Source organism: Triplophysa rosa, linkage group LG21 (genome assembly GCF_024868665.1).
Source record: "Triplophysa rosa linkage group LG21, Trosa_1v2, whole genome shotgun sequence".
Lineage (NCBI taxonomy): Eukaryota > Metazoa > Chordata > Actinopteri > Cypriniformes > Nemacheilidae > Triplophysa > Triplophysa rosa.
In genome coordinates, this window is record NC_079910.1 from 11,841,059 (window position 1) to 11,857,616 (window position 16,558).

General features: G+C 36.9%; 1 protein-coding gene across 3 annotated transcripts in view; it reads left to right on the forward strand.

Annotated features, from left to right (window-relative positions):
* Positions 1–16,558, forward strand: part of LOC130545438 (kelch domain-containing protein 8B-like) — a 93,923-nt gene that overhangs the window by 71,378 nt on the left and 5,987 nt on the right. For all 3 annotated transcript variants that reach the window (XM_057319932.1, XM_057319930.1, XM_057319929.1), the window contains one exon: positions 11,380–11,481. In XM_057319932.1, coding sequence (XP_057175915.1) covers positions 11,380–11,481 — 102 coding nt within the window. The remainder of the gene's footprint in view (positions 1–11,379; positions 11,482–16,558) is intronic.

Here is a 16,558-nt window from a genome sequence, read left to right on the forward strand (position 1 = left end):
TAAGAAGATCATATTTTTTAAGGTTTTTTTTTGTATTTTAGAAAGTGAAAAATGCACACAGTTGTCTGCACACAATATAGGCATGTTAAAATGTAAAGAACATGTCAAATGAGCTTGAGGAACCTTTTACACTAACTGTAAAAATAACTTTTTTTATTGTTCACTCAGGCTCCTGTCTAGTAAATCATTTGTGGTTTTCTTTCTTGAATGAAACAAAAAGGGAAAAATTAATATCTTAGTATTTTTTGCATTGTTAAATCAAGATACATTTACTTGAGAAGCAAAGTGATCTTAACTCCTGTTTCCGAAAGAAAACATAAAATTAAGTGAGTTTATGCTTAAAACATGGGAAAGTATCTGACAAAAAAGAAAATTTTGAATTAAATACTTGAGAGGTAAAACTTAAAGTAAAACTTAAAGTCCCAGTGAAATTAAAAATGACAATGCTTATTTTTTCATGAAATATTGCAGCATTTATTGTAAATAGTTTGTGGGTCATTCTCTTTTTAAATTCCGTGTGCCCTCATAATCTTTAATTAAAATCTGAAAATGCACTTCCTTCCTGTAATGACTATCAGTCTTAAATTACGTATGTTAGACGGCTTGGGTGGAGCATCCGTTAACTCCTCCCCTTCAACTGTCACGGTGCGTTCCCACCAGACGCCAATGAAGCGTTAATCGCGAATGATTTACATGTTAAGTCAATGCAAAGACGCGATAGACATCCTGCGGCGCAAATGAGGTGGTGCGAATGACGCGGCGCGAATTGAGCGTTTTGGGAAAAATTTGAACTTTGCCGAATATTCGCGCCGCGTTAACCAATCAGGAGCTTGCTCTAGTAGTGACGTGATTATGACGTAGAGAGCGGAGGCAGAAATCCGAAACAACAATGGAGGACAAAATCATCGTCGCAGTATGTGGATACCCGGAGCTGTATGATACATGTTCTTACTTTTATCGAAACAGGAATAAAAAGGATCTTGCTTGGAAGAAAGTGAGTGAGGAGGTCGGACAATCTGGTAAGTCTCAACAAAATCAAAAATGACAACAAAAATGTCAGCCATTTCGCAACGAGACTTGAGCCGCCTGGTAGAAGCCCCTGGCATGACGCTAATTCTTGTCTGTTGTGAAGTGAATTTCACACGCGAATGAAGTGAGTAAACTCAAAATGTTCAAGCGTCCAACTTCGCGCGAATAGCGTGATTTACTGCATCTGGTGTGAACGCTCAGTCAGTCTGCTGCCAGTTCCATTTCAAAATGCAACGGCTGTTTTTATACATCCAATCAAATCGCAGAGAAGCCACGCCCACTATTTTTCTCATTAGAAATTCCATTTCACTCGGAAATGCGTCAAAATACAGAAGTAAAAACGATCGCAACTTCCGGTTCACAGGGACTTTCATTCATAATTAATAGATGTATCGTTTTGAGAAGATGTATATTGATTTAAGATTTTGTAGATATTTGTACTGCAAAAAAACTTTTGCAGTGTTATTATTATTATTATATTTTTTTAAGACGCCCAAGCTGCTGTTTTTCCATACATTACAAATTAAATGGTGACCACTGTTCAAGATGTTCAAGAAAAAAACTTTCAGTAAATAAAAACTTAAATTTAGGACTCAAAATGTAGTGCATAGGTCATATAGAAAACAAAAAAATGTATACAGGTTTGGAACAACTTGAGTAAATAATGACAGAATGACAGAAAGTATCCCTTTGACCCCTACACAACCATCCACTTTTATTGTACGAAAGAGAGCAGTTTTCAAAATGTATCTCTTATTCAAAAGTCAATCAGTTTTGAAATAAATTGATGTTCAGTAAATGATGACAAAATGTTCATTTTGGTGTGAACTATACCTATAATAGTTGCCTTCTCGCTGTTGTATATTTCCCACACACGTTTTTGCTCTCATCTGTCTATTGAGTTTTCATCATTGTTAGCCGCAAAAGAGAATGCCTTGTCTCTGCGTTATTAACTAAACATTTCTTTCCAATTGGCTCTGTCCTCTTCCATATGCTTTACAAATCTCCTCAAAGTCATCTTCAATCCCACAAGTCTGTTTGAGGACAGAAGTCGATCCCCACAGCTTGGCACCGTTTTAGCTCCAGGCTATTGTGACTCAATAAATTACACACATTATACACTTTTCAGGACTGTATACTTCATCTACTCACAGCGTTAGACAGTAAAACATAAACCGTGGCAATAGGCTACTTACAGACTTGATTTTACTATCTGGAATCCAATGAACTACATGCAGAATAATTAAATATTATGACAGTTAGTGCATGTGTATGGTTTGTCATGCTGCATTATGAGTTTTTTTTATCAAACTTACTCTTTGTAATTGGCTTAGTTTTGCTGAGCTTTGAGGTTTCTTCTTGACATTTTCCCTCAAAATGGCCTTTAGACATTTGTGTGGGACAATAAATCAATTACATTTAGACAAGAACTATAATACATTTGCTTATGAATGTTAGGACTGTCAACTTGACATGTTGGTTTGGTGTGATTTATTCTAAACATATTACATTTTCTGGGTTTATGTTCAACAAATAATCTAATGTCTTTGAATTACATTTAGAGGCGTTTCAGTGCAAATATTGATAAATGCTATATTGCAGTTCATTTAGATTATTCATATGTCATATCATATCAAACAGTTGGCTGCCCTTATTTAAACAATTACAGACACATGTTTATATGTCAAATCAGTCAAGGATCATTTTGAAGTGGATTAAAATGAAAAGTGCTCTATTGCGTATTAGCTGTACAGAACTTCTGCTTGTTCTTTGTTCTCCAGCCAGCATCCATCTGCCAGCATTTATAAGCAGACCTCATAGTCTCTCTCTCTCTCTCTCTCTCTCTCTCTCTCTCTCTCTCTCTCTCTCTCAATGTCTGTCAGAGATGAGAGCGTGTGGGACAAAGCCTCTGACATTTGGGACATTCGCTCATCATAAAGCAAAATCAAACACCTTTCTCCAAATGCTTTTTTTGCACGCTTTTTTTTGTTATTCCTTTTCTGTCACAATCAGTTTTCTTTTGTTCTTCTTGCACTGTCAATATACATGCTTTCATGTCTCTTTTCTTTTCAGCACTCTTTTTCTTATGTGTTACCTTTTTTATGCTTCTTCGTTTTTTTTCTGATGTTTTTGTGCTGGTGTTTCTTGTTTTGGTCTTCACAGCATCATGCTATTATGACAAAACCTTACCACACTATACTGAGCTCTGTTGAGACATGTATTAGAGGAATCGTTTACCCAATAATCATAATGAATCCGTTATTTATTCACCCAAATATATATGTAATTTCAAAGCCTCATACAGGTTTGGAAGAACATGACTATAAATAATGACTGAATTTATTGAACTATTACTATAGAAACTGTTTTTTGTATAACTGGTATAACTAATGTTCAGGGTGGCTCAACACTTACACAAATGCAATTCAATTGATGCATAAAAGCTCGGTATGAATTTTAAGTATGCATTGATTTGAGAGGCTTATACATCGGCGCACCATGTACTGTAGCTCTCGGCTGCAGTTTTACATAAATATGCATATGCGTTTATTTGCATACGAGAGTTTTTGCTAAATCAAAAGCATGCACTCACGCTAAAGAGAAAGCACTATTGTTAATACATTTGTATCTCAGAGATCGAGAGCGTAGATGCAAATGCAGTTTATACACGAACGCAAGAAACTGGTAACAAAGGCAATGAAACAAGAAACTAAGGCTACCTGCATTACAGCAGGCTGATCTGACAGAACAAAGGAAAAATTATGCTATAAATACAAGAACTTTAATGGGCTAACAAGAGACAGCTGGAGACTATTAGGAGGCTTAAGATGGAACAGAAACACATAGTTCTGCAGTTCTGGTACTTTTAAGTTTTATAATATAACAAAAGCACAAGGTCAAACAGAATGTGACAGTATTCACCCGGGGCTGCCATAGGAAATGGCAAGATTGTTTCTAAGATGACAAACGAATGCAGAAAATGCCCAATGATTTTCCAGAAGTACCCTTCCAATATTTCCAAATTAAGCGAAACATGTAGTAAATCATACTGCCAGGAAAAGAAAGGAAAGCACACGGAGTGCCAGTAATTGAATTACAGATCTCCGTGCGTCCCATCAGCGACTGACTCTGGGTCTACCATTGCTATTATTTATCTGTGATATTACCGGACAACGTAGTGACATTGTTACCCATGAAATGATAACATTAACTTGAGATTTTGATTTTGTCCTTTATTCCTCTCGTGCAGAACTCACAATGTACACATTTGGTCTTTGTTGTTGTAGGTTAATTTAGTTGAGAGTATTTGTGCACATTTATGTGTGTGTGTGGTCAAACTGTAAAAACAAACAATTTACAATTACTATCCAATATTGTTCACATATTGGGAATATATAGTTTTAAGTTATAGCTTCAAACTGGAATTGTTGTAAACTTCAAAATGAAACAACATGGCTAGTGTTTTCTCCCTGTCTCTCCTCCCCCCAAGCAGTCACCTGTGCCCACAGAATCAGCGACGTTAAAGGGCCAGCACCCAACACACATCCTTTACAATGTGTCTGAATATGATGCCGTAATGCTGTGTGGGCGCTGTAATGGAGCTCATCTCTTTGACATTTATAGTTTGACTGTGGAAATGGAGGAGAGAAGATCCACTGTGTCAAATGAAAGCCTTTCATTTTTTCTTTGATATAGCCAACGCAAAAGAACTCCATTTCTATCCTTAGATGGTTTCTTAACGGTCACCATAACCTTTATGCATGCGTTTTTTCGTGTGCACGTGCACGTCTTTTTGGTCCAGTAAGACGTGTATTATGAAATATGGAAATAAAAACAATTACGTGCAATTCCATGTCAACAATAAATGTATGAATGTATGTTGTTCATAAATGTCACAGTTGTGTTACTATATGAAGGATTTATTCTACTACTCTTCACTAGCATGAAATATGAGTGAAATATGTTCTGCATGAAGGAAGCCAGCATTAGAAACAAGTTTTTACTCCCCGATCATTGCAGTCTAACTTTATATGAAAACGTTTTTGTCGTTTTTGTATGTGTAAATTTGTCAGAATGTAATGCAATTTTTGCTGGATAGGGGAGTTTAAAAAATGTTTTATACAACTGCCTTTTCATGTCTGAAGAGAGCTTTTTCTGTCACAGTATCCAAATATACAGAAGCATCAAAAAGTAGATGGAAAGGGGTCAAGAAAAACGACACTACCCTGCTGAAAAAAAACATAGAAACCATTAAGGAAGTTGTAATGGTTTTAATGGTTTTATAGGGATTTGTACTGGTTTTAATGGAAACTGTAATGGTTCTACTGGGATGTGATGGACTCTATTGGTGGGATGTTAAATCCTACTGGAATAATGCCCAAAACACACTACAAAAAAGAAAGCTATTGGGTTTTAATGGTAATTTCTGTGATGGTTTCTACTCGGTTTCTATGTTTTTTTTAGCAGGGAAATCAGGTTAAAAAAGTTTTGGTCTTGGTCAAAAGAAAGAAACATTATCAGCAACAGACCTTGAGTGCTTCCACACAATACGTTTGGAGTGCTGCCCACAGTATTATTGTTTTAAGAACAATATGGCCACTTTAATGAAGCATAGAGATGCCCCTTTGATAAGACAGGGAGATTTAGATTTACATGGTGTAGTGTGTAATGGACGGTGTGTAGTGTGTAGACACACACATACTGTACTCAGGACTGATCTGAGCACACAGGCTCATTACTGCAGTGCGTGTGACAAACCGGCAGTGTGTGCTCACTCATTAGATGAGAAGGCTGCTGTTGTCAGCTTGTGTTCTCAGGGATTTTGTACATGAAATGAGTGTGGCGTTCGTAACAATGCTGATTTCTCATCCTTATACACAGTAAAAAGCGTTTGTGTGCAACATCAATGCTAAAAGGATATAATGAAAACTGGTTATAAAGGTAACCGCGTATTTTGGAAACTGGATTTTTTTACTGTTTTGGCACTTTATAGAAATATTGTACCGAAAGGAATCTTCTTACTATTTTAACATTAGAAGAACAAATCCAAAAATTAATTTTGTGTTGTTGGAACTGTTAGTTCTCGAAAAAAAGAAACCATCAGAGACATTCCAATGGTTTTCATTACAATACCACTACGAACCGTTTTTCGGTTCGGTTGTGTTTTTGGACATTATTCCAGTAGGATTTAATTGTGTTCTATTGGTTCCCATGCGTCAGATAACATGCCCCAACAGAATACATCACATACCAGTAGACACCATTATAGTTTCCATTAAAACCAATGCAATTCCCATTGTATCTATTACATTTTCTGTGCACTTCAAGTACCTGTATAATGCACTTGAAGTGTGAATTGTTGGACTTTCATGAACTCAACAGTCACTGTTTTGTTTACATATAGATTTTATGCAAGCAAAGTTCACCTACTCTTCAGTTTGACAATGGCTGAGGTCATGCTGGGCAAAACGGGTAACACTGACATCAAAAGTACAATATACAAAAGGATTTTCATTGACATTTCATTGCGTTTTGTTATGTGTTTGATGTCATTTACCCTTATCTGAGAAACCGCTTGAAACTTTTCATATGTATTTTAGCATATATACATTTATATAAACGTATATTTCACATACATAAAATATACGCTTAATGTGTTATGGGAGAGTTCACAGTGCATTGTGTAGTACCTCATTTGGGACACAACGCTTTTCTTTTATCATCATTATTTTTATATGATATTTTAATTAAAGGACATTGTTTTTATAAGCATCAGGCCTTCTTTTATACCTTCTTAATAGAAAGTGCTGCTTGCATAGTAAATATAAGTTTTCATTTTCACTCATATTGTCTACACATTCCTGTCACCTTTCCTTATTTCAACTCTCGTCTCCAAGGGTCTTCTGGACCAGCGGTGTTGTTTGGCAAGACAAACGCCACAGATCTGCTCTTGGCTCTGCAGCACACTGTTTGATATACGGAGATGATATATAAACAGTGGGCAACACTTGTTGATTAACCCATTGATCTGCTCTAATCAATCCCAGAATGCACCTGTGCTCCTAAAAATGTGCATGTGTGAATCACAATGACATTGTTCAGAAACAAATGCCACTTTAATACGATATTTTTTGTATCTGTCGGTGTGTCTGTATAGACAGACGTATAGATATCTATTTATAGCCTCACAGTATTGTGTGTGTTTTTCAGAGTTAGATAAGATGAGTGTTTGCGTGTGCCCATGTGCGTGTGTAATAGACAGAGGGGTGATGATTGATTCATGAGCTTTAAATAAACACGGCTTCTCATCTCCAGCTGGGTCGCCTACAGAACTGTCAATCATTCAACACCTCCTGCTCTTTAGCTGCAGAGAGAAGTGCAGCTGTGTGTGTGTCTGGTTCAATAGTAAGCGACAGGTCGACAGACAGACATACAGACAGACCGCTGGCAAACAGAGACAGGTAATCCTGAGCAACAGTTCAAAGAGAAAGTACAGAGCTTTATTGGACTTTGATATGATATTGAACTCCAGAACGAGCTCTTTCATAATTCAGTCTCTGTGAGTTAAAAATGATGCTCTAGATCTTCTACATCTTTGGCATTTGCATTGTGTTGCATCTGACATTAGCATCATTAGCATTATATCACTTAAAAAACTGTGTAACTTGTGCCTCCATCACTGTGTATTCTGTTGCATTTTATCCAGCTGATTTAGAGCTCAAGAAAACATCCTGCGCCGCTTATTTGTTCTCATTCTCAACAAACAGAAAACAAGAGGCTGACAAGCGCAAAACGTAAACATGATTTAACACTCACCAATTTAGTTTTGTCCTAAAGTCCACTTTATGAAACTCAGCCAGGCAAACAATTGTTCAAACTCAAAATGCTCCCTGTTGCAATGCTTCATCTGTTTTACAAAAAATGTTATTTGCATTTAAGTTTTTTCACAAAGCTAATTTAACTATTTACTTTTAAAACATACAGTATTATGTCTGCCAGCCATGTAACACAACAAATTTCCACAGACGAAACCATATAAATAGAGAATCTATCATCACAGTGTACATGTGCTAAATAAACCGTGAGATTCAAGTGTGTGTCTCTGTGATATTATTACCCATCACCTCTCGCATCCATTCTCCCCTCGCCACACATTATACATGTCAAGAAAAAGCGACAAACACTTAAACCCCTGTCAGCGTTGAGTCATTGCCAATTTCAACCAATTTATCACCCATTTTCAGAAGGGGCAGCAGGAGGTGGAGATTGTACCTGCGCCTTTCTTCCATCCCTCCATCTTTGTGTGTTTCTCTCTTTCTCTTTGTACTGTGCTCGAGTCTTTCACAATGAGCTCGCCTGAACCTAGAGAGATGCTGAATGGCTTTCTCTCTTCTAAAAAAGCCGTTTGACTAGTCACACAGGGGTCACTACTCTTCATTAACCACCAGCATGCTTTGCCTTGCTGTTTGTGGGTGAAGGCAGGGAAAGAGAGAGAGAGAGAGAGAGAGAGAGAGATGTTTCCTTTATCTTTGATTCTTTGCTTACTTGCCCTTTATTTTTTATATTACTTAGCACATAAGGTTTGTTATAGAAAATGTCAGATTTTTTGACTGCTGGCAGGAAGCATTGTGTTATTAATATTTGTATTCCTGTAGTCTCCATGCTGTTTGTCAGAGGGTTTCTGTAAATACTGTGTTGTATTAACTGATGAATTATAGATTATAACTAATATTATTATAAATAATGATTACACAATAATAACAATAATAAATAATACAAAATAATCATAAATAAATAATAATACAAATTACATCATTAATACTACTACTATTAATAATAATAATGATAAATATAATAATAATAATTAAATAACTAATAAATTAATCATTGAATAACTATTACTACTACTACTTCTACTACTAATAACTAATAATAATAACTCGTATATATAAATGCTTCACTCACAAATTAATTTTTTAATGGCCATGTAAATGTGGATGCCATTTGTTCAGGGATTGTAAATTTGCTCATCATTTCAGTAAGTTAGAGACATCTTGGGTTCTGAAACGTACAGTACTGAATGTTTTTATAGTACAATGCTCAAGATCAAGTAAAATTGTACCTGTCTTGATATTCCCCCTTTATAGCGTTAACATTTTCAGAGACAGGGTCGAACGTGGTCAAAGACTCCAAAAGATCTTCCCTTTAGAAAGATCTCACCAGTAACTTGACCCTGTCCTGACTATTATCAGAACAATCTGTGAAGCAGCTCTGAGTATTTCTCATCCACATGAGGAGCATCACCGTGTTCCCTTGAAGAAGAGGACTATTAGTCAGGGTGAGGATAGGGCCGGGTGGGCGGCTGAAGGTACGGTGGCCTACAGAGTGTGTTTCAACAGGCTGCGTTTGTAAAAGCTGTGCACTGTCAGAAAAAAAGGTACTGTGCAGGTACAATTTTGTACCTCTAATTAAAGGTACAAAATAGTACCCTTCAGGGTACCACCCCAGTGACAGCCACTTGTACCCTAAAAGGTACAGTTTTGTACCTTCTTTTCTGACAGTGTGGAGCTGACAGAAGGAGAAAATACGGGAGGAGATAAAAGACAGCAAAGAGCCTGGAGATCACAGTGGCTGAATGAGATAGCAGGTGGCTGGTTACAATGCAAAAAAGGAAATGGGTATTAAAGTGGACACAAAAAATCAAGTAAGTGAGCGAAGCAGGCGTTTATCAGAACGTTTTGTGTAAGTCGAGGGCATACATTTGCTCACGGGTAGATGGTGTCATGAGCAGAGATGGCTTTGCGGATACTGAGTGGTCATGGCGTGTTAGGGCAGGGAAAAACAGAGGGAGACAGAGAGATAATGATGCGGTTTAGACCACGTGTTTGTCAGCCTGAGACTGGTAAAGCAGGCAGCTCAGAGAGCTAATGCAGCGTACGCCTTTGCCAGCTGTTTGATCGCTGAAGTCATTTATCAGTCCATCCCCTTAGCTCAAAGCAGACGGACACTATTTGTGTGTGTGTGAACTCTCTCTGACTTCTTCCATTGCTGCTTGTTTTGTTTTATTGCAGTCATTATGGTACATTATGTTCTCCATGTCAGTTTGGCTAGTCCCCACATGCTGCCAAACCCAAATGGCCGCGAGCAACACGTATATTGCAGGTGTTTTACGTGGGTCTTTGAAGGCAAGTTATTCTGTTCAACCCTCGGCCCAGAGGAGGTCTGTAATACCTGAGAATGGGAATGTTAGTATTTGCAGTTGGTGCAGGACCCCATGAGAAACATGTGCTTTAAAATCCGCCATCTTCATTTATTTCACTTGTTTGGAAGCGCTCCAGAAAAACTTGGCACTGGTAAAACATCTTTAATGATATATCATTTATAAGGAAAATATAATGGGGGGTAATGTGATTAATTTGTTTGTGATTTATTTGTTTGGGCCATCCCATAAGTTAGGAAAATCGTAGATGAGATATCTTTAATATCTCAATTATTTCTCTTAGACATGAGTGAGATTCAAAGGAGACCAAATGGAAACTTTTGCTTAAGTCTCCTGCATCTGAGATATTTCTCCTGAGAAAATGGTGCAGAAATGTCACAAATATCTCCATTAGAGTTTCTCAGCAATGTCACAAACTGAGCTCAAATTTGCCAAGACTAAGTTGTGATCTCTATATAAACTCAAACATTTACCTCACACATTTACCCAAATCCAGTTTATTTTACCTAAACAATCTACACTCATTTTACACCTCCAAACTCTTAATGTGTTAAGTATTGTATTTATAATGTATTTTAACTAGAGTTGCACTTATAATAAATTTCTCCACTGATACCTATAGCCGATTATTCAGAGTGATGTCTGCCGATACAGATTCTAAAGATTAAATTAAAATTTCTTAACTTTCTAAATGTTATCAATTCATATAATGACTATTAATATTGAACATCAAACTGGTGATGTTTCTTAACATTTTATATACACAGAGCACAAATTCATTGCATTTTCCTGTCCTCTTTTGATTGACAGGATATATCAGCCCTGATCATCTGATATATCAGTACATCTCTAATTGTAAAAAAAATTAACAATTGTCTTATTTCTTTTTTTAACAATGTGTTTAAATTGTATTTCTCATAAGCAATTTTAGCAGAAAAATCTGACACTGAGTTGATACCTAAATCACAAACACAACCTATAACTCCATCTCTTGAGCTATGAAGCAACAACTTACAAACAATAAAATTTTCCTGTAGGATGCTAAATAGTCGAACCCTGACCCCTTGCTTGGTCCCCCCTTATTGATCATGTGATCTTGACCTCTCTTTGACCTTCTGTGTGACCTATAGGTGTGTGGCTGAAGGCTACGCGGAGCTGTCGCATGAGAGAAAAGCGTGCCGACTTCGTAGCCGGCTGTCTCGGCGGACGGGTCATCACTGCAGGGGGACTCGGTAAGTAACTAGCTCCAAGAAAACATCGAATAGATTATGCAAATAAGATCAAGTGAGCTTAGAAAACGAGGGAAAAAATCTACAAAAAACAGCGCAGTGATTGTCATTTTACAAAACAACCTGCGGCAGAAACTGTCTTGTAATAAAATGCAATATAAAGCGAATGGTTTCATTATGTCAGGTTGCTAAGTGTAGTCATGATTAAGTACTTTTGCGTTAACGTCACCTAGCAACAAGAATCGAGCTTGCAGTAAACCAGCTGCAACAATTACAAGCTCCTCTGAAGAACTTTGTGAACTCTGTGACCTTCCCTTAGGACGCACTTGGTTTAATTGCTATTGATCCTCACCGTTGCAGTGTTGCATTTCCTCAGTCTTGCCAACTCTTTCGTTCATGAGAAGAGTTTTATTTTAATCAGAAAGCCATAAAACTTAGCTTCATTATGTAAGGAATAATTGGTGAAGGACTTTTGAATGATTGAAAATCACTTTTCAATATTTCACTGGTCTGAAATCTAATATTCTGCATATATTGTGGTTACCACATCACCACATACCAAACAATACATTTTTCCATTTTTTTATCGCAAGAAACATTCAGATTTTCGTCATTTAAAAATTTTGTATGTATGTTTTAATGCCAATGTTCAGCTTCCAAAATACCTCAGCACCAAAGTATCCCAATATCTCACTTATTCACTTTTCGGGCCACAAATTGTGTGTGCATGTGCGACATAATGTTAAAGAGAGATGATATCCCCAGATCTGAGCGGTATTGGTCGTTTCACAGTAGTGAGGTTTCATTGTTTTATTAACAAAGCTTTGATTCTTTATGCAGTTAAAATAGCTATTTGTTTTCCAAAGTTATTTAACCCCTTAGCATTCCATCGCACCATCCGTGGTACAAATACAATTAAAAGGGATCTTAGGAACACTGAGGGGTTCAAATAAGTAAAAATTGTTGTTTTTCATTTCTGTACAGTTTGCTTGATCTATACAGTGTTTTTATGGCTCTTTTTTCCATGTTAGGCTACAGGTCTTTTTGAAATGATATTGAAATATAATACAGTCAATAGAGACCTGGAACGGCTTCATACATATGCATTTGGGTCGTTAAATTAAGTGATTTTTGTGTTTTTCATCTATGAATTGGCCATAGCCTTAAAAAATGTCATGTGGTGCGACTGTGATTTATCTTAAAATTAATGCATTTCCTTGACATGCTTAAACATTTTTTTACTAATCTTTATATTTCAAGTGTCATATTTTTGTCTTCTTAAATGAACAAAATTAACAAACTTATTTTTACAACTGATTTAAATGTTTTAAAAAAACATCAGCTATTCCTATTTCGACCACAAAATTAGATATATTTCATTTTTAATTTAATACAATTATTGATATTATGGGTCGCACCACATGATAAGTGGCCGTTATACGTGATTGCCCCATTTATTATCGATCAACCAATCAGAATCAAACATTCAACAGCACTAAAATTTACTCTGTAGAATTACTAATTGAAAGCCTGTTTTACAGCCTGTAACACAATGTGCCTTTAAACTAAATGATTGTTTCATTTCAATCTTTAAACTTAAATGAACAGATTATTAGTTAAACCTCTGAATATCTGGCTGAAAACCTGCCTGCATTTTTTCCTCTGTCTGCGTTTGCATTACGAGAGGCAGATATTTCTTCAATATGTGTCAGCTGAAAGAGTGGGCGAGAAATTTCTTCATCTACCCGAAAAATGATATTTAGGGCACAGCCTTACAGATTAAACATGGCACATTTTTCATTTCATCTTTTCCCGTGTCTAGAAATAGAAGGATTTCAGGCATCAATGAAGCCAATGGAGGATTATGGTGTGTGTCTGTGTGTTGTTCTCAGTCTCTTCATTATTCAGAGAGTGAGTGAGAACTGAGGGCAGTCACTTTTAAGCACAACACTACGTCCACCTTTCACCCACTCGCTCTATTCTCTCTTATAGCTGTTTTTTGTCTCTCTCTCTCTCTCTTTGCTCTTTCAGTTGTGTGTTTGTAGTGTTGCTGCTCTTGTGAGCACAACTGTCTCTGTCTCGGTGGTGTTTTTCTCTTCAGCTTTACTCCTGTTTCTCTTTTAAACGTAATGCTCATGTCACGCAGACTTTACTAACACACACTGTTTTAATATCAGGCTAATGATATTTTTATCTCCTAATCCTCACGCTAAGTACTTGACATTATTTATGATTTAATTATACCATTCATTTAATGTGATTTGGCAGTGTTTTTTTTACTAGCAAGTGTCAGCCAATTTGCCCTTTACAGTTAGTTTTTAACATTTTCGTTAGATTCTGACATTTAAAAATCTGGTCAAGTATAGTCAAACGTGCACACACACACACACACGCACACACACACACACACACTGACAGGAGGAGATGCTTAATTCCCTCTAGCTACTCATGTCTTTCCAGAATTAATAGCGGCTATTAGGTCGACATTGGAGATGATGTTGGTTAAATTGCTCTTCACATGATTTGTCCCTGAATTATCTGTGTCCTCATGCAGATTTTCCTGTACTCAACTCAACTGTTTATAGATAATCACCGGTTTAGTATCAATGATAGTGTCAAAGTCAAGAAAGCATTGAATGAGAATTAGGGATATAGTGAGAGAAATATACAAGGGTACTTAGCGTTCGATTACAGCTTCTTTAGTTGCCATATTTAAAGTCGTCATGAAACTAAAGTAAGGATCGTATTCTTTTCCATATCGTGACGTCTATCTGAGTGAAACCGTTTCTAAAATGAGAGAAAATGTAGAGCGGGACTTGATTTCCCACATCGAGAACTGATTGAATCGTTGGAAGATGTTGCTAACAGAATGGAGGCATATTTGAATGCGAGTTTGCTGTCAATCGTGAAGGATTATTCCCTGCTGGATTTACCATTGGCACCCTCCCATGAAGAAAGCTCTGCCCTCACGCAATTCCTCATGACAGGAAGTGATGAAAAGTAATTTCGAGGGGTGGAGGAGGTCAGAGTTTTTGATTAAAGAAAAAAAAACACTACAATATTGCATAAAAAATATAATTTTTCAATTTTGATTTAATGCCGTCTTTAATGTATCGCTGCTATCCCTGTTTCTTTTGCATTAGTTAGCTCTACAAAAATATGAGAATCTTGAAGATGTAGAAAACACCAGGCATTGCAAAACAGCTTCATCTGCTTTTACAAATATGTATTTGCGTGAACATACAGTACGAGCGCCTGAGGATGCGTAGCAACACGCAGGAGATCTTCCAGCGGATGACAAAGCTCCGCTCGACGTGACACTTTTGATTACCGCAAGTGGATTCAGCCGAGTGTTTGTTCTGCCAGGAAATTATGATAACAGTAGACACGGCACCAGCCCGTTCATGTCATCTGCACTTCAATTTGAGTAACCATGGAAACTTAGCGACAGGTACAGCGTGATCATTTACTGTAGGCCTCGATGCCAAACACGAGAGAATGAGAAACACTCTGCCCAGTCGCACTGACCCTGAGGGACATGAGAAAATGTTCCTGTCCTGCGACTTTCTTGCATTTACGCCAGGACTTTTATTTGGCTTGCCAAGAACTTATTTATTTATTTTGCAACATCAGAGGAAAAGTTTCCTGTGAGGCAGAAGCCGCAGAATCTGTAAGAGTTACATAATTTGAAGAAATCTGCATGGCACCACCTGTTCAAACCTGCTTTAGTCCCAAAACCCACCAGGTGGCATATGCTTCATCTGCACGAAACAGCCGCAGTGTGTGTCTGTCTGTGTTGTGAGAGCCGTGTGCTAGTGTGCAGAGGATGTCTATGACTGAATGGCTGGAGAGGATGTGAAGAATTGTGGAATGTTTTCTGCACACTTGACAGTGAATCCAGCTCGTGTACTTGCGCTGTCAAACTCGCCTACATCAAATACGTCTTCTGATGATAGAAATGCCTACTTTGAGATGTGTAGACTGGGAGTTTGTGTGCGGAAAATCTTTAGATTTGATGTATGCTTTAAAGGAACAGTTCACCCTAGAATGACATTTTTGCCATAATTTACTTACCCTCATGTCGCCCTAGGTGTACTTGTTTTCTTGTCTTGTGGCAAACACATTTGGAGTAATTATAATCCAAATCCTGGTCTTTCCTGGCTTTGTAATGCAAGTAAATAGAGACCCAGTCACCCACTCCAAAAAGCGCATACATCCATCATAAAAGTTGTAACATGCATTTTTGTCACAAAGTAATCCGCACAGCTCCAGGGATACATGTTCAGGGTTAATACGTCTCAAGACACAAAACGATTCCTATTTTCAGCTAATTTAGTCACGTAAACAAGATTATCACTGTTCTCACTCAATTTCCGCACGCAGGCTCAAGGAACATCATCTTTTGAAGCTCATTTGGTTGTTGCGTCTTGTGACCACGAGAACCAATGAGATTTAAAAGATGAGATTCGTTGAGATTTTGAGTGAGAACAGTGATAATCTTGTTTACATCCAAACGTGACTAAATTAGCTCAAAATGTGAATTGTTTTTGCTCACAAATGTATTGTTTTGTGTCATGAGACATGTACAATATCAACCCTGAACATGTAACCCTGGAGTCATATGTATTACTTTTATGATGGATTTATGAGCTTTTGGGAGCTTCAAAAACTTATTTGTATCTTTGATAATAAAGTTGCATGTTTGGTGTTGGTAAAAAAAAGTGTTAAGGCAGGAATTAACGCTTAATTATCTAAATTTTGTTCTAATCCAGTTTAAAACAGATAATTTACTTTAAACTCATATTTTTTTGTGGTAACACAAGGTTGTATTTGTTAACATTAGTTAATGCATTAGCTAACATGAATTTATAAACAATCCATCAACAGCATTTATTAATCTTAGTTCACGGTAATTTCAAGCATTTACTAAAATCAAATGTTTGCATCTTTTAACAGTTAATGCACCGTGAACAAACATGAACAATTGTATTGACATTCAATAACATTAACAAAGATTAATAAACGCTAACATTTACTAATGTTTACATATACAACCTTCTTACAAAGTGTTACTTTTTTT